Source organism: Stylophora pistillata, chromosome 4, assembly GCF_964205215.1.
Source record: "Stylophora pistillata chromosome 4, jaStyPist1.2, whole genome shotgun sequence".
Lineage (NCBI taxonomy): Eukaryota > Metazoa > Cnidaria > Anthozoa > Scleractinia > Pocilloporidae > Stylophora > Stylophora pistillata.
In genome coordinates, this window is record NC_142522.1 from 25047954 (window position 1) to 25065453 (window position 17500).

The 17500-nt window shown below is 39.5% G+C and overlaps 1 protein-coding gene across 3 annotated transcripts in view; it reads left to right on the forward strand.

Annotated features, from left to right (window-relative positions):
- LOC111332406 (uncharacterized) overlaps positions 1-17500 on the forward strand; it is a 29065-nt gene that overhangs the window by 845 nt on the left and 10720 nt on the right. The window contains exons 2-14 of one of the 3 annotated variants that reach the window (XM_022937734.2): positions 522-2108; positions 3795-4205; positions 4768-5961; positions 6621-6991; positions 7465-7812; positions 7954-8392; positions 9118-9413; positions 9858-10556; positions 12136-12417; positions 15465-15531; positions 15842-16267; positions 16428-16668; positions 16879-17020. In XM_022937734.2, the coding sequence (XP_022793469.2) occupies positions 590-2108; positions 3795-4205; positions 4768-5961; positions 6621-6991; positions 7465-7812; positions 7954-8392; positions 9118-9413; positions 9858-10556; positions 12136-12417; positions 15465-15531; positions 15842-16267; positions 16428-16668; positions 16879-17020 (6435 nt within the window). In that variant the 5' untranslated portion in view covers positions 522-589. The remainder of the gene's footprint in view (positions 1-521; positions 2109-3794; positions 4206-4767; positions 5962-6620; positions 6992-7464; positions 7813-7953; positions 8393-9117; positions 9414-9857; positions 10557-12135; positions 12418-15464; positions 15532-15841; positions 16268-16427; positions 16669-16878; positions 17021-17500) is intronic. The other 2 variants (XM_022937742.2, XM_022937749.2) reach the window with 2 other exon arrangements.

The window sequence follows — 17500 nt, forward strand, 5'->3', positions numbered from 1 at the left end:
GTAATGTCAGCTTCCACCTGTATCACTGAGCCGTATCCTTAGGCGGAACCAGTTATTTAAAATTAGGAATAATCTTTCAAGGAAAATGCAATTCATGTGTAGCTTCCGAAATCAGTGTTACTAGAAATCTCCGAAATCAGTGTTACTACTGAAGTATTTTTGAGAGAGAGTTTGTTCATAAAGTGGTCATTTATGGCATAAAGGGGCATTTTTTATTTTTTATTTTTTTTTCGTTTATTACCCTTCTTTTGTGGAAGCTGTTTCGTGCAGGGTCGACTGTATTTCCTTTGATCCTGAATGTGAAAATTTCCCTTTTTAGCCAAGGAATAAAGCTTATGCATGTAATTGAAGAGCACTTGTCAGTTTTGAACTCAAAGATATTGTATGACAAGGATTGAACTCATTAGTAAACTTAAGATTAAAGATTTAAGGTTGCATATGCATGTTTAGTCTACTGCCATGAAAATATAAACCATTGGTGGTGAAGTTTTTCAGCAAAATTCTTTCATTTTTTCCCTTAGGCTTTCAGTCTGGGAATACCAGTACATGCCACAGGAGTAAAAACAAGGACTGCTGATTAAATGCAACCATGGAAGTGGAAGAAAAAAACACAAAAACAGAGGCAAGTGGAGGCCCCCATTTGCTTGTTGGTTATGACAAGCTGTTGTACATGTCTAAGTTACAAGGTATCCATAGCGAGGATGAGTGTGAAAATCAAGACATTAATACCAAATTTACTCATCTTCAAACAGAACACTTAATAACAATGAAGAGAGAAGTCATTGAAATATTAAGTTCTTGTGAGGGAAACTGCTTGAAGCTCTCCCAGTTTAAAAGCAGGTATAACAGGCATTTTGGAAGAAAATTCAATGAATTTTATATGCTGTCAGGTAAAGTTGAGGAATTCACCAATCTCATGGCTCAGTTAGATATCATTGAATTTGACCAAAAAGGTTCAAGACCTGTCATGAAACTTAAAGAACCAAATGCAAGCCAGTTCATGTTGAGTATGGGTTTGAATGTGGCTGGATCAGAGCATAGTCGTGCTACTGATGTGGGAAGAAGAGAGACTTCGAGACCAAGGTTTGTGAAAAAAAGAGAGAGAATGGGGTCAAGGCTCCAGTGCCAAAACACCAGTGCTGATGCCATTGATCAGTTAACAAGACTGAAGAAAGATATCGTGGATATGTTGAGGTCCTGTGAGGGAAACTGCTTGTATCTCTCCCAGCTTCAGGAACAGTATGGGAAAACATTTAGACAAGGGTTTTTTAGTTCCCACAGAGAGCTGTTGAGGGGAAAAAGTCTCGCACAATTTCTGCAAGAGTTAGACATCATTGAACTAGAAGAAGGTGAAAAAGGTGCCAAGCGTTATTTGATGAAGCTGAAAGAGCCACATGCGAGTCAGTTTATGCTTAACATGGGTTTTGACAATGCAGAAAAACCTAATTCATTTGCGAAAAAAAATCCTGAAGGTGCAGAGAATCAAGAAGGGCCAAAGTCCCAGAATACTGAAATTGATTCTGGTCATTTCTCAGAGAAGTTGACAACATTAAAGAAAGATATTGTACATTTGCTTAAATCTTGCAAGGGAAATTGCTTGTATCTCTCAGAACTTCATGATAAGTATTGGCAAACATTTAGAAGAGGATTCCATCGTACCTTCAAAGTACTGTTTAAAGGAAAAGCTCTTTCGCAATTCTTATCAGAATTAGATGACATTGAATTAGAACATACTGGTGAAAAAGGTGAGAAGAAATTTCTAATGAAGCTGAAAGAACCCCATGCAAGCTTGCCCATGCGGAGAATGAGTTTGGATGCAGCAGAAGAGCTTGATTCCAGTTCTACCTTTGAGTATCAGCAGGATGAATTTGATTTCAAAGTACCAACCAAATCACACACACCAGCCACTCTAGCAGGGAATTTGGCAGTTGCTGCAAGCCCAAGTATTGACAGAGTCTTTGCTGTTCCACTAGCTCCTTTGGATAAAAATGTTTTGGATCCAGTAGTTCAATCTCCAGCTCCTACAAGTACCTTCCAGGCTTCTCCTCCCTTGGTGTTGTCACCCTCTTTAATGCAAGATCCTAGTCCTGTAACCAATACACATGAAGGTATGTGAAAAATATGGGGCACCACTTAGTATTGCTCTGTCACAACAATAATTATGATGGGTAACTAAATGTCTCTAAGAGCAGCAGATGTTGCAGTCATTTAGAAGTAAGGAGACATGTCAGCTATATTGTAATATGTAATTAAATTCATTTGAAATATTGCAAAGACACTTGCTCACTCAGCATAACGTCCTCTCAACAAAACCTAAAATAGAAGCAATTTGCCGACAATTATAGTTTTTGAAACACTAATGTCTGTGCAATACTTCTGTCAGTGATTTGATTAGCTTTTTAATTTTGTTTTTTTTGAAATTTTCAGTATTATGAAACATTAATTGTTAGTAGTACTACTGGCATGATGACTAAAGCATTGAAATAAGTTACTATAATTGTAAAAAAGTTTATAAAAGGATCTGCATATGAACATTTATTAAATCAATGTGATTGTTCTACTGGGAACTAAACACTTCTAGAATCAATTAACACAACCAATTGGGGAAAATCAAGGTTAAAAGTTGTTATGGCCAATTGGGCATCAACAGGTATTTTGTTCCAATTCATACCAAGTACTTGTATAAAGCCAGGTTTTCAATCTCTACTATGAAATATATATTGTCCATAAAGTAAAAAAAAGTCACACGTTAGCACAAAGAAATGAATGTTTTTGTTCTTGTGGCACAAATAATATCACACGAGTGAGTGTGAGGGATAACTGAGATATTCTTCAAATTTCAACACAAAATTCATATCTTCACCATATTATATCCTCTATTTACTATATATGGGCAAAATAATTACAATATAATTTTTGTTCTTGCCACTTGAACATGAAACTGGTATCTTCTCATCACTGTGTAATATCCTCTCTTTATTGCATGGAGGGCAAAAATACTTATGCTGATTGGCTGAAACCGGGAGCATATTCTTAATTTTAATTATTGCCTTGGATAAAATTACTTGTGTTTGAAAACATTAAAAATTAGGTTTAACTGTACCCAAGTAGAGAATAATTTTATTGATGGCAAATGTTTTTTAGAAGGGCAAGTCTCATTGCTTTGGGAATGTGTTACAAAAAATATAATTTTATGCAGTTGAATGACCAGTGTGTTTTATACTTCGTTGATGCTATTAGTGAACACTGAAAAAGCTTCTTGAAAAATTTTGCGACAGCACCTGCTTTTGCCTTTTTGATAAAAGAAAAAATGTTCTATTTATGTTGTAAACAAGTATTAAGGATTAATATCACTTGACTGTGTTTTTAGAAGTGATTTGAACAATTTCTGCAACTTCTGAAAGCACATCTGATATTACTATTTAATTTACACAGCCCCATGCATTGCAGACATGCAGTTAACAGGTACATGTATGAGAAGACTAACTACAAACAACAGTTGCAGTGCTTGATTAGATGAATTGGATCAGAAAGATGACATATGTATACACTCAGTGTAGATCAGTTTATTAAAAGAGTTTTGAATTTCCTTCAACGGTGCAACCCCTGATGGTGATTACCATGATGAAGACATGTTAGTGAAATTAGACAATATTATTGAAATGCTTGAGGCGAATTACATGTACATGTATTTCTCTGAGCTTCACAATACCCACTGGCAAAGTCTGGGGAGAGGATTTTACAAATGCTATCAATGCTACTGGAAAGAAACAGTCGTGCATATTTCATTGCAGAATTAGACATCGTTGACTTGGAAGAAACAGGCGAAGAAGATGCCAAGAAATACCTTATGAAGGTTAAAGAACCTCATACAAGTCAGGTCAATTTGAGCACAGGTTTGAACGTGGGTGGAGAGCTTACTTACAATGCTGAGGAGAGATGTCAGCCAAAAGAACCAGATTCCTATGTATTACCTGAATCCCACAGGCCACTCACTGAAGGAAAGAAGGCAGCAGTTGTTTCAAGTCCAGATTTTGGTTGTTCCCATTTTGTAGCACCTGCTTCAGATCTGTTAGATGAAATCACAGTGGATGTGAGAGAAAAATCACTGTCACCACTAGGTCCTACAACTACTGCCTTGGCTACTTCACCTTTGCATATGTTACCACCTTCCTCATCAAGTGTTAGTGTGGCTACAAATATAGGTACCTGTAGGCTATTAGTGATGATATTAGTTCTAAGTACCAAGCACATGTAGATGAGGGGGTTACTAGGGGCATGTTTCTATTGCAGAATTAGAGGCTGGGTAAAATGTTTTTATTTGTAGAGGGTGTGAGTTGCATTTTTGTGATTGCATTGAATATAATGAAGTTGCATTTTCAACAGAGTAACTAGAATGGGGTTGTAGATTTTCAGGATTTTGGGCTAAGAAAATTTGGGAAATAGGGATTTAAAATTGGGGAAAATGGGGGTTAAAAAATTGTTACTGTATACTTAGTTTTTGTTACCGTATGGCCATATAGTCTTTGTTACCATATTGCCAAAGACTATAGTGGGTTCAAGAGTAGGAGCTCTGAGAGGCCAGTGGCAGATACCAAGCAAAAACATTGACCCAAGCACCCCTTCCCCCCCCCCGAGGGGATTAGAGAAATAAAATCCTCACTCAGAACAATTGTATCATGTTTACAAACAACAGTTTCTGCAACCGTGAGTGAAATGCTTTATGTAATAATCATGTGATTCGCTTTAGTTGTACTAATTTTCAAGGGTTTGATCCAACAACAACAGCCAATAAAACTCCTGCAAAGGCTGTACTTTCCAACATTGAGATAATGGAACAGGAAGTACAAGGCAAACAACCACTCCCTACTGGAGGTCCTCCTCAAGGGATACCAGTCTTTCACCCTCCGTTGGATCAAAAGTGTCCACAAATCCAAGGCATTTGTCTAGATGCTGATGAGGACTTAACAAAACTGAAACGAGATATTATCGAAATTTTGCGTTCTTGTGAGGGAAATTGCTTGTATCTCGACAAATTTAAGACGACATACCGGAATCGGTTTGGGAAGACATTCGATAAGTGCTATCCATGGGCAAAACACAAAAAAGTCCTTCGGGCTCTAATGGCAGGGTTAGACATCATTGACCTTGAACAATTGAAATTGGCTACCAAAGGTCGAACAAAGTGGATAATGAAGCTGAAAGAACCACATGCAAGCCAGTTCGTGATGAGAATGAGTCTAAGAACCACAGAAGAGCTTAGTCCTCGCGGTTATGAAGCTGGCCATCAACTGGAAGAATTTGATTCCAAAGTTCCATCAGAGTCATATGAATCACTCACTGGGGGAAAAAACTCAGCCGCTGTCTTAAGTCCAGATGCTGGACGTGTGCTACTTGTCCCATCTCCATCGCAACTCAGCGATAGGTCATCATCATCGCCGCAACTAAATACCGAAGCATGCAGCATAGACGGAAAGGTAGAGCCACCATCTCCTCTTCCTGGAGTGAACCAGGCTGGCCAACGAGATCTTCCATCTGATTTTCACTATGATCCTTTGGCTGGCCTAAAGAAAGAGATTGTCGAAATTCTAAGTTCTTGTGAAGGCCATTGGCTTAACATTGCTCAATTTGGTCGCAAGTACAAGGAAAGATTTGGAAGGAGATTTAAGGGGCCACACGGAAAAAAGCTGAAGGCTTTGATGTATCAGCTAGATGATATTATTCTTGTGGAGGAACCGTCATATGGACTTTTTATTATGAAACTTAAAGTAACAAGTTTACACAACCAGGCTTCAAGTATAGATTTGGGTCAAACACGACCGCTAGATTCTCATGGTGACACCAGATTGCAACAGAACGAGTTATTATCACTGCAGTTGTCGGAGTCGCCAACTGAAGGAGAGAAATCAGCTGTTGCTGCCGGTGTTACTAATGCGATGACTCTCCCTCCCACCTCGGCAGGTAAGCATGTTAGAAGATTAAAAAGTGAAATTCTTTTGTACAGCGTCTCAAATGAGTTCGTGAAACTTACACAAGTTAATCACTGCTGCCATTCAGTACAAAGGAAAATATCAAAAAGAGCCGATGCAAATTTGAAGCAAATGCCTGGAAGCCAGGCTTCGAGATGGGAAAATGCGCACGGTAACTTACATCTAAGTGACCTTAGTTTTTGTGGAACCAAAGTCGAAGCGTAGTGAGCAAAGCTGTTAAACTCCCGGATTACTTTTGACACAAGACTGATCCAAATCGTTGTAATGCAGGCATGTGTTCGCTAGTTACCTCTCACCTGATAACAAGAACTTCAGCCAATTAGAACACGATATTTCAGAGGGTGAGTAAAGAAAAACAAGCAGCGTTTATGGTGCGCGGTTAGACCAATCTGAGGTGAACTGCGCGAATTTTGACGACTTCTTAGGCCAAAGTAAAGGAATGCTCAAACGTTGACTTGACCCGGTAAGAAAGTACACATGTCAGCGTACTAGTTTATCCACTGAAGAAACCTTCAATATTAACCAATTAAAATATTAACAAGCTTGTAATGCCCTTTGATTAAGAACGTTGGCAAGGGCATTTAGCTGATACAAAGGATATTTTGCTAATCTGGATAATTTTTTCCCCAGGCAAAGAACTCGAAGTGAAATTGCCAACAGACGTAGAGGTTAAATCGGTTCTGCTTCCTTCTGAAAAAGCGCGAATTCGAGAAGTTGGTACACCGGGTCCTTTTGAGAACTCAATTTGCAATGCCCATAATGTGATGAATACCATAACGAGCAGCGAAAAATCAGCCGTAGGGACTGTTTCTTCACATAAAGTTAACAAGGGCGCGGAAGAAATAATCACCTCTTTGTCGGAAGAAGATCGCTTTGTTGGCCTTGAAGAAGTAAAAGCCAGGCTCTGTAGAGATTTTGAAAAGTCAAGTCTTTCTGATTTGGGGTTCAAATCAGACAAGGACATCCCCGCTCTAAAGAACTTGATCGAAATGCAGGCAAAAGTGAGTTCATGTAAATGTAATAACCGAGGTAGTAAAACGAAGTTCGATAATTGCGTAGCCGTGAAAAAGTGAGGGAGGTTTGGGTCGGATCTTGTGCAACCTTGTTCCCTAGGTCTTTTCCCGTAGTTGGGGTTAAGCAGGAAAAGGCCCTGGGAACGAGGTTGGGTCTTGTAAAAAATGGGTTGTGTCCGAGGAAAAAAATAGGTTCCACCGGACAACGTGACCACTGCTAGCCAGGATATAAATTCGAGCCTTTTGTATTAAGTCGTGGGTGACAGCTTAATACAGATTCGACTGTACTTTTAATTCATTTTTTCCCTCTTCTCACTTGTTTTTATTGTATCATTTTAATAGGTGAATGTAGAGCTACTATGTAGGAACGTTAACAATAATCATCATCCTTGTTATTGTTATTACTACTGTTATTTTTATTAGAAGTATTATTTACTGCGTGGTTTTCATGTCTTCTACAGGTCAACTTATTCGTCCATGCTTACGTCACGTTTAACAGTATAACAACCTTGTACGAATTAAACCAAAGCCTTGCTGACTTGGGATCCAAATCAGACTTCGAACAACTCCGATTAGGCCCTCTACTGAAACAACCCGTGGTGTATCACATGTTTAAAGCTCCCCAGAATCTTACTGCTATACCTCAAGTGACGACAGTTCAGATTATAAAGTACTTGAACAAGTACATGTCAAAGACGACAGGACCGCTGCATTTAGAGAAATTCCTGGAGTATCTTTGTGAGCAGTACAAGTGTAACACTCCTTACGAGCTTGGGGTCAGGATACAAAGTCTTGGACTGGCTGTTGCGGTAATGTTATTCATAAAAGCACTTTTCGAAACCGTGAACACATGAACGTATTCGGTAAACTATCATGAGTGGGTAGCTGAAATGTTATAAGTTGGTTCTTATCTGTAAGTATAGTTGAGTTTTCTTTGTTCATTTGGTTAGGTGATTAAAAAGGCGAAACAGCTCAAGACTAAGAGGTTGGGAGTTATAAGAGAAGAAATTTCAATCGAGATGGAGGAAGAAATACAGAGACACTTGCGTAAAATCAAGAAAGATCTTCTCGGGCAAGAACTTGGTGATTTAAGGAGTTGTGTAATGAAATTTCTTGACAAATCTCCGACAGATATACTGAAGGCGGTATTCGAGTGTTGCTTGGAAATGTTTGACGAAAATCGTCAGGGAAAGGTGATGACCTTTCTGACTATGCTTACCAAGCATGCACTTGGGAGGCGATTATTTCAGCTGGCACTGTGTGTTAGTTGTAAGCCTTTACTGGGAGAGGCTGTGGAAGCACTGGTTAACAATAGAATTAACACGGAAGTTGCCAGTCGTAAAGCAAATCACGAGGAAACAAGGATAAGACCTGTCCCACCCAGTGAAGGTTAAATATCTTTTTTTCTCCCTTTAATTTCTTTATTTGTTTATTTTGTTTCGCTGTTTAACATTATTATCATTATTATCATTATTATATTATTATTATTATTATTATATTATTATTATTATTACTTAAGATTATTATTATCATTATTACATTGTTATCATTGTGCTGATTCAAAATGATGACATAGTTATAATGATATTTAAGAATTGATTATAGAAGTTGTACAGCGCCATTTTAGTGGAAAACAATTGTGCTCTACAAATTTTATTGTGGAGTATTTCGTTAAAAAAAAAGAAATCATCTTTGACGATATAACAACCTTCAATAAACTATAGTAGCGAATTGTTTTACATGTGGAAAAATTTTGCTACTTCGCTTTTCAGATTTATCGCTTTAAAACCATGTCAATTGCATCAAATCTCAACCGTTCTCACGTTCAGTTTTGTGTTCTGTCTCTGTCTAACCACGCGAGACTTCCTTCGCTTAAAACAAATATGGATATTTCCATGAAAGGATGGGCTGTAAAAGTTGCGTCACTGGAATTGTGCTTCAGTTCCTTGTTTTGTTTGTTTTGTTTTGTTTTTAACGGGATACAATTTTCTTTCGCCAGTGTTGCGGAAAGTAGAAGTCCTTAATGAAGAAATGTACTAAGCGGCGTTATGCACCAAGATAATAATTTTCTTTCGTTTTTTGATCGTTTTTGTCTTTATATGTTTGTGAAATAGGTGCTGTTCTCCGTGAAGTCAAGGAGTGGATAAAGTGTGCCGAACACGCTGACCCAACGACGCTGGCAAGAATTGAGGCGAATGTCGTGAACAAATTCCCAGGATTTACCGGTTTTGAAGAATTTGGTTATGGCTCTTTTCTGAAGTTTTTAACAAAACACAAGGAACTAATGGAAGCCACAGAAGAGGTTGGCGGGATGCCCCAGTCTGGAAGAAAAGGAGCCAGGCTTGGTTATCAAGTGTCGCTTAATAGTGTCTTGGATTTTATATCTCAGTGTGGGACTCAAACCTCTATAGTAAGTTTTGCCTCCTGATAATACTAATAAGGTACATGAATGAAGTGCCACGCGTAAAACCGCTGCTTTCAGCGTGGATGCACCACAGTGGCAATGCCTGTGGAGTGAATTTAACTCTGGAAAAATAGTTAGCCTCAGTTAGTCTTGGTATGTTGTCATTCTTTTCCAAAGAATAGATTTACCTTCCACTTAAAGGAAACAAAAGAATGGTAGTTAAGTGAGATAGAATTTACAACCGTGACGTAGAGAAGAGCAAGGACCATGGCTAGCCAAGAATGAAGCAGATTAGCAACTTGTAAGAATCATGATGTAAGTTCAACATTCTTAGACTCAAATACGAAAGCAGAAACTCACTGCGATCGCTACATAACTTAACTCTTCACTTGGGCATTTACTGTTTCATTGCAGATAACCCAGTGAAAAGGTTTTTTTTTTTATTTTTAGGAATCTATTGAACGTGAATTGTGCAGTTACTACGATGTTAACAAAGTGACGGATCTTGGATTTGGATCTTGTTCGTGCTTACTGGAAAAAGCTGTGGAGCGAAGAGTGAAAACTATTACGACAGTTTACGAAGCCGCTCTCCTGCGTCACGGCTGCGGCGCGTTCGATGAAGATAGCACCAGGTTTAATAGTGGCTGTGCTCTAGGTTATAAGAGTAAACAGGAAGCTTTGGAGGCCATACAAAGCACTCCGCTCCTCGACGATGTTTCTCTCTGGACTCACTGGGATGATGTATTTGGCGGCGAAGTCTCTGAACTTGGCGACTTGAAGTCATTTTTGGAGAATGAAGGAATTTTGTGGGGCGCTGGAAAGTCATTATCAGAGGGCCACAGTTCCGTAGTCGTTATGGAAACTAATCCTGGTGTACTCTTAAGAGTAACCACCCACACGTCCGCGGAAACATTCAGGGAATGTGTATTTCGTGGAGATGTGATTGGAGCGGCTGGTCATTTGGTTTCCATAGTGATAGTGAATGGTGGTGTGGCTAACACTCCTGTCGCTCTTTTAGCCAATTACGTACATTTTTCTTTAGCCTCGATGGGTGCTGACGATGAGGGGGACTGTGATCAACGTCCTACCTTTGTTCTTGAATGTCTGAATCGTATGCCTCTCAGATTGGCACGGGTAATTGGGACGAAGGTTTGTTGCACACTGGCCAAACGCTCGAGACACTGACACCACAACAGCGCACACTTTCTCATTCCTCGTGCCCTTCCTTCCCTCATTCCCTTCTTTTCTCGGGCATATCAAAGTTATTCGAGTGGGTATTAAAAACGGCTGTTTGTTGCTGTTTTTATTATCATTATTTCAATTGTTAATTTTTTTTTATCAAAAATCCGGGTCATTAGAAGAAGGAAACAATAGCTTTTACGGTCCTGGGGCCCTTTCTGAAAGTCTTGATCGTCACCTATCTCGAAAATATAATGTTTGATGTTCATTTGCTGTTCGTGCGTTTCAACTTCAACTTTACTTTATTCAGCACTCAAGTTTAAGTTACAATATTAACATAAAAAAAAAACAGGAAAGGATGCATATGTAAAAAATTAAAGGTAACAGTGTTATATAGTTCGTGCATGGAGACTAAGAAAACCGCGACGTTATCGAGTTAGCCTTCATCTCTTTTGGATTCACCTAAAAGAAACTGGGAGTAGAGGGACAGATTACTAAATTAAAAGCTAGAAGAATTGTGGAAGACTACGTTTGAGGTAACTTGAATGATAGATGGTTTTAGCACTTTTGATTTGTGGAAAGTTAGGTTCGATATCGCTGATTAACACTTTTGGAGAAAGCAAATTGATTTAGGTCTTCAAACTTGTAAGGCAGTTCATGCCAAAGATCAATGGCCATACATGATATCATTTGTTTGCCAGTATTTGTTTTTACTCGAAATTTGCGAAGATTTTGTTTCGCCGCATACCTGGTGTTATAATTATGTACGTTACTAGCATACTGGCAAAAATGGTTAAAGAGTTCTGGGAGAGTACCTTTGTGCCATGCATGAATAAATTTGAGAACATACAAGCGATATATGTTAGCTACCGGTAACATTTCCAAGATATTAGGTAGAGGCAGTGCAGTATCGGTATTTTTCCCAGATAGAATTGCAAGGAACATTAACCTAATAACATGATTTTGCTTTGTTTGTATTTTATGTAAATTTGTCTTGCTGGTCCTGCCCCAGGCAGTAATAGCGTACAAAATGTAAGGATAGATAAGATTATAATAGGTCTGCGTAAGTTGTTTGAGAGGCAGATAATGCCTCAACTTAGAGATTACTCCTGCATTCCGTGAAAGCTTAGCGCACACATATAAGGTCTTCGTTTGTTTCCTCCTGTTTTTGTTTTGTTTTGTTTTGTTTGTTTGTTGTGTTTCAATTCGAGACCAAGACATCAATAGTTTAGGAATTAAAACATTAGCTTAGACCACCAATACTGTTCCTTAGCTTTACATTTTTTTTAAATTTGGTTTGAGACCTTGTTACGGGATCTTTCAGGTAACGGGCCTCAGGAAAGCATGCAAGAACATATTTTATACTTCAAGTGAAGCTAAAGCTCCTAAAGTTATTAACTCCTTTTGTTAATCGTGATACGCTCGTTCATAGCACGACTGCTTATTAGATTGGCAATTTGAGACAACTTGGACGCATTTCATGCTTGGGCTTATTTTATCGTTTCCTCGATATTTTTTGGGTAACTCTTTATGCACTTGCATTTCTCAGGTTTTCCTTGAGCCTTTTAAAAAGTTGGTTGGCTCAGCAAGAGCGGCGTCAGTGCTGCTTTCAAGCTGTTCTACTCAGTCGCAACGTAACCGTCTTCACAAGCTGGGAATTGCCTGTGGCATAAGTCAGTGGATAGAGGACTTCCAGAATAGAGTTTCGCCCGACAAAGGGAACATTGAGGGTTTCCTCTCTAGTGAGCACTGCAATGACGAAAGCAGGGGAACGATTGCCGCTGTTACGCCCGTGGCATCTTCTAACTCAATGGTGTCGCAACAAGCAGAGGTGTGTGCACTACCACTATGTTTTACGTTAAATATCCATTAAGTATTCAACATTATAGCCCTAAACACATTTATAACATAACCAAAGTAAAACGCGCGCTGTGATTGGTCAATTCAGCGTCCACCATTTGCCCATGGGTGTACGCTGCTGACGTGAGCAAATGCAAAGACTAGTTTTGCACTTGCGCTTGTTTTTTCTGGTCACGTAAGATTTGTTAAGTGAAAGAAAATTCATTTGCCACAATATATCAATACTATGTTATTAAACAAATGGTAAACCCCACGGTGTACACTATTGAGTTATGGATGCACTTGGGAGGTTTGCTAAGCACTCAAGAAGCTACAGTCGCTCTCAGCTATCGCCTTACGCGACTCTTACGCTTCTTTCGTGCTTAGCGACCTCCCGCGTGCATCCATAACTCAATAGTGTACGCTATGGTGTTTACCTTTTATTAATTTGTGCCCAGAGATGTATCATATTATACAGAGGCACTGTTTCATAGCAACTGGTGCTCTATCTTTTTCTGCAAGCTTCAGACCCATAATCACTCTGCCTGCTTTTACCAAGATTCTTGAACGTGCTGCACACACGATGGTCTACTTTTACCTTCTAGAAAACCGGCTCCTGACTCCCTATCAATCCGGCCACCACCTTATGCACTCAACCAATACATGTCTCATTGATGTCACCTACAAGGTTCTCCATAACATGGAAAAAGGCCGGTTCACAAGAATGGTCTTTTCAGATCTATCTAAAGCATTTGACACGAAAGATCATGACAATATGCCGCATAAGTTGTTTTCCCACGATTTTTCTAATTCTGCGGTCGTAGTGTTCAAAACTTATCTGTTAAACTGGGCTCGAACCATTTGAGTGAATGGTTTTCTTTTTAAACCCCAGTTGATACAGTTTGGTGTCCCACAGGGCTCAATACTCAGTCCATTACTTTCTATTATGTCTACTAATGACCTCCCATCCGTTTTCCATCACTGTGAAACTCAACTAAAAAATGTAAGATCATGACCATTTGTCCACTCAAAACCAAGCCTGACCCCCCAATGCTTTCCATCAATAATTTACATCTAGAGGCTGTGTCATCCAACAAAGTACTTGGTCTGACCCTGAGTGACGCCTTGAAGTGGAACGATAACACCAACGACATCGTTTCCAAGGCGTCCAAGCGACTGCACATTCTCAGGGTCTTGAAGCGCACTGGGATCCCTCCAGTGGATCTTGTCACCATCTATAGCGCTCTGGTTCGCTCTTTTCTGGAATACTCTTCTGTTGTCTGGGCTACCTGCCTTCCTCGCTTCCTCATTGACACAGCTAGAGGCTGTCCAGAAGAGGGCTCTTCGAATCGTATATCCTGACCTCCACTATCAACAGGCTCTTGTGCAAGCCAACATTACCAGTTTAGAGGATAGACGCGCCCACCTGTGTCTCAAAGTGTGGCACAAAGTGTGGCACAATATCAAAATAATCCGGCCTGCCAGTTTCAACGTCTCCTCTCTCCCGTGCGATCCGAGTGTCACTCTTTCCATCTTGGGAACAGTAGCAGTTCCAGCCGTTTTAAGTATAGAACAAAACGTTTTGGTTCTAGTTTTTTCCCAACAAAGGCGAAAATTTACTAATCTTATGAGTTTAGTTATCTCTATTATAGTATTTTATGTACATCTGAATTGTAAATAATTTATAAATAGCCTGTAATCCCAGTCCCTTTGAAACAAATGTAATTTTATATCTTGTTGTAACTTACGTAAGCACATTGTAATTCAGTCTTTATGCCACCATGTGTATTTTAATAAACCATCATCATCATCAACTTTATGTGGATGACACTGCTTTTCTTTTGTGGTAGTTCCATCGAAGAAATCGAGTCTTACTTGTCTGCTGATCTACTCCAAAAAGTAATGCTTGTGGAGAACACATCAAAGGCTCTCGAAAGTTGCTAGTTTTAGTGTTTCAGCGTTTGACAAGAACTAAAGCAGGGTCTACCAGTTTAAATATGGTAGAGCCATGCTCGATCTAGGCCTATCGTGGAGTGATCACATCCACCTTATTTTCTCCGAATGACCTGCTAGGTTGGGCATGCTGCGGAAAGCGTGCTAAGTCATTCCTCGAAAGGCGTGTATCACACTCGACTACTCCTGTGTAGTTTGGGATGGCAGCGGAAAAACAAATCGGGACTACCTGGGAAAGTTGCAACTGCAAGCAGCTCGTATCACTGAAGGGAGTAAAGTAGAAAATACAGGCAGTACTCGTAGCTGTCCCACTTTAGAAAATCGCAGGAAACATCACACTTGCCATTTGCCTACAACTGTTTAAATGCCCACACGGTCTCGCGGCCGCCTACCTTTTGAACGAATTTAGTTTTTCCCGCCAATACCATGCCTACCATACCAGACATAAAGATCTTATACGATTGCCCTTGGCTAAAAATCTAAATGAATAGAGGGGGTAAGTTTCTAAAGAAACTGTGGCGCTGCATCGGTGGGGGTAACAAGGTAATTTGGTAATATCAACTAAGTTGAAATTGTAAATTAGCCACCGTAAAGAGTTGAGCCGACGTTTCGCTCTGACGAAGAGCTAACGCTCGAAACGTCAGCTTTTTAACTCTTTACGGTGGCCACTTTACAATTTCAACTTAGTTGATATTACTAAAAAATCTAAATATCAAAGTTCTTTTCGCTACAAAGTTCCAAAGGCATGGAATACTCTAACTAATAAACTACGAAACATAATTTCACTACTTAATTTTAAGAAACTTCTCAAACTTTATTTATTTGATTTAATATACTTTGTAATGTAACGTACATTGTATATCTTGTGTGTAGATTGTCATTTGTGTTGTGGGCTCCTTTTGTATTTCATATTTCTAAATACATTTTGTTATATTTTTTACGTCCCAAGCAGACCCCCATTCATACCAACTGGAAGCTGAACTGGGCCAGCCTGCATGAATATTACTAATCTATAAACAAATAATCAAATAAATAAATATAAAAATTAATCGAAATTACCCTACTTTTTTTTTGTTGATTTTTTAGACCTCTGCTGAACTTGAACCAATCTTCTCACGAGCACGCAGTTTTGATGAAAAGGATGGGAACGAAGGTATTTATCATTGTCTACTTTTAGTTGGTTATATTTCCTTCCTTCCTTCCCTTCCCAACTCTACCACCAGCTTTTCATGCTGCCTCTCCCGGTCTCCTGTGACTTCCATTGTTTTCACTTCCTATCTTTTCTCCCCATTCCCCCCCCCCCCCCCCCCCTCTACAGTCTATAAGGTATGTCATACGATTACTTCCGAAGTTATCTCCTCATTATCGAAATTACATATGAGTCACTTTTAATTTTTTGGGATAAGTTTTTTAAAAAACCGTTATACCTGATCGTGATTGTAGTCATTTCTCGATAATCCCAGCAGCAATTTCAGACACCAAGGATGGATTGTCAATATCACCTTCTACACCTTGTGCACGTATCAGGGAATGCAGAGCGATAATTGAACAAATTCGCCGCGAGGATTTTGGAATCGGTCTGGAACTCGGAAAAGAAGAGGCCAAACTTGTCCAGCGACAACGCGAGAGAGAAGGTCGTGGCTTACACCGTCTGTCCTCAGAACTTTATGCTAGGGACACCCACTTTGTGTTGGAGCTCGTTCAGAATGCAGACGATAATTCCTATCCTGAAGTGTGCTGTGGACCAGGATTCCCGTCCATTGTATTTGTCCTCGAGCGCGATAAGATAGTGGTACTGAACAACGAGGTTGGGTTTATCGAGAAAAATATTCGCGCGTTATGTGATGTGGGCAGAAGTACCAAAGGGGCGCATCGCTATGGATATATCGGTTAGTACAGCATTTACGTATTTGCTATTGTAAATATCTTTCTACCTTTCCCATTTGGGCAAGAAACCTTAAAGCGACCCATATCCGGTGATCGCTTGCTTTGCGCTTTTCTCTTATTGCACTAGTACTCCAATATGATCTGGATATGGCTCTGTTTCAGGAAAAAAAGGCATCGGGTTCAAGTCGGTATTCCGGGTTAGTGATAGCCCCGAAATCCACTCTAATGGATATCATATTCGCTTTGACGCCAAAAGCGGTCCTACTGGTTATATCGTCCCAGAATGGATTGGGGACAGTTGTTCAGAGGAACCAAATGATGTACATGTCAAAGAAGGAATGAAAGTCATGGAAAAGATGGGTAAAGATGGTGAAGAGAGCAACATTGGTGGAAACATGAACAGGTGAAGCCGTGTGCTAGGAGATAAATTTGTTTGACTTCCTCATAAAGTTGTTAATTAAGAGAAATTGTGAGCCTATTTTTCTTGCCAAACAAGCCAGTGGATAGCACCAGACCATAAATTGGAGCATTGATGCCTGTTTATTCGGCGATCGTGACTTGTTTTCTCTCAGTTGTCAGGCACGTTTATTTATTTATTTAATTTTTTGGGTAGCTGGCCAACCTGTATCGTTCTGCCATTAAAAGATGAACATAAAGGGAACGAGAAGTCTTCACTCACTGCCGGATTACACGATGTTCACCCATCTTTACTGCTGTTCTTGCATCGTTTGAAGGGAATCTTTATATACGACGAGGTGGGTCGTACAGTCTGAAGTAACAAATTAAAATACCCAGACGAAAACGACATTGTAAGGCAACAGCCCACTTAAGACTACAAAGAAAACGCTGAAACCAGTGCAAGAACCGTTTTGGATTTGTTTAAGTAGGAAGAACGCTAGAGAAAATGTTTCTGTTAACGGTATTTGCCTTTCATTCTTGGGTCATTCCTGTTTGGTTTAGGTGTCACATGCTAGGGACGTCGTCGCTCATATAGTCAACTTTAAGTTTTCGTTATTTTCCTTTAAGAAAATGCCTTATTGAGGACACATACGATTCCTTTCCTCTGTGTATTATAAGTTGATTCTTATGGGACATTTTAATAACATTTAAAGTTTTCGCCATACGACGTCCCCCCCCCCCCCTCCAAAGCAACATCCTCAATATTACGACCATTCAGTTTTGTTTTTTGTTCCAAACAAGTGTAGTACTTCAGTCGCTCCCTCACTTCTGTTTCA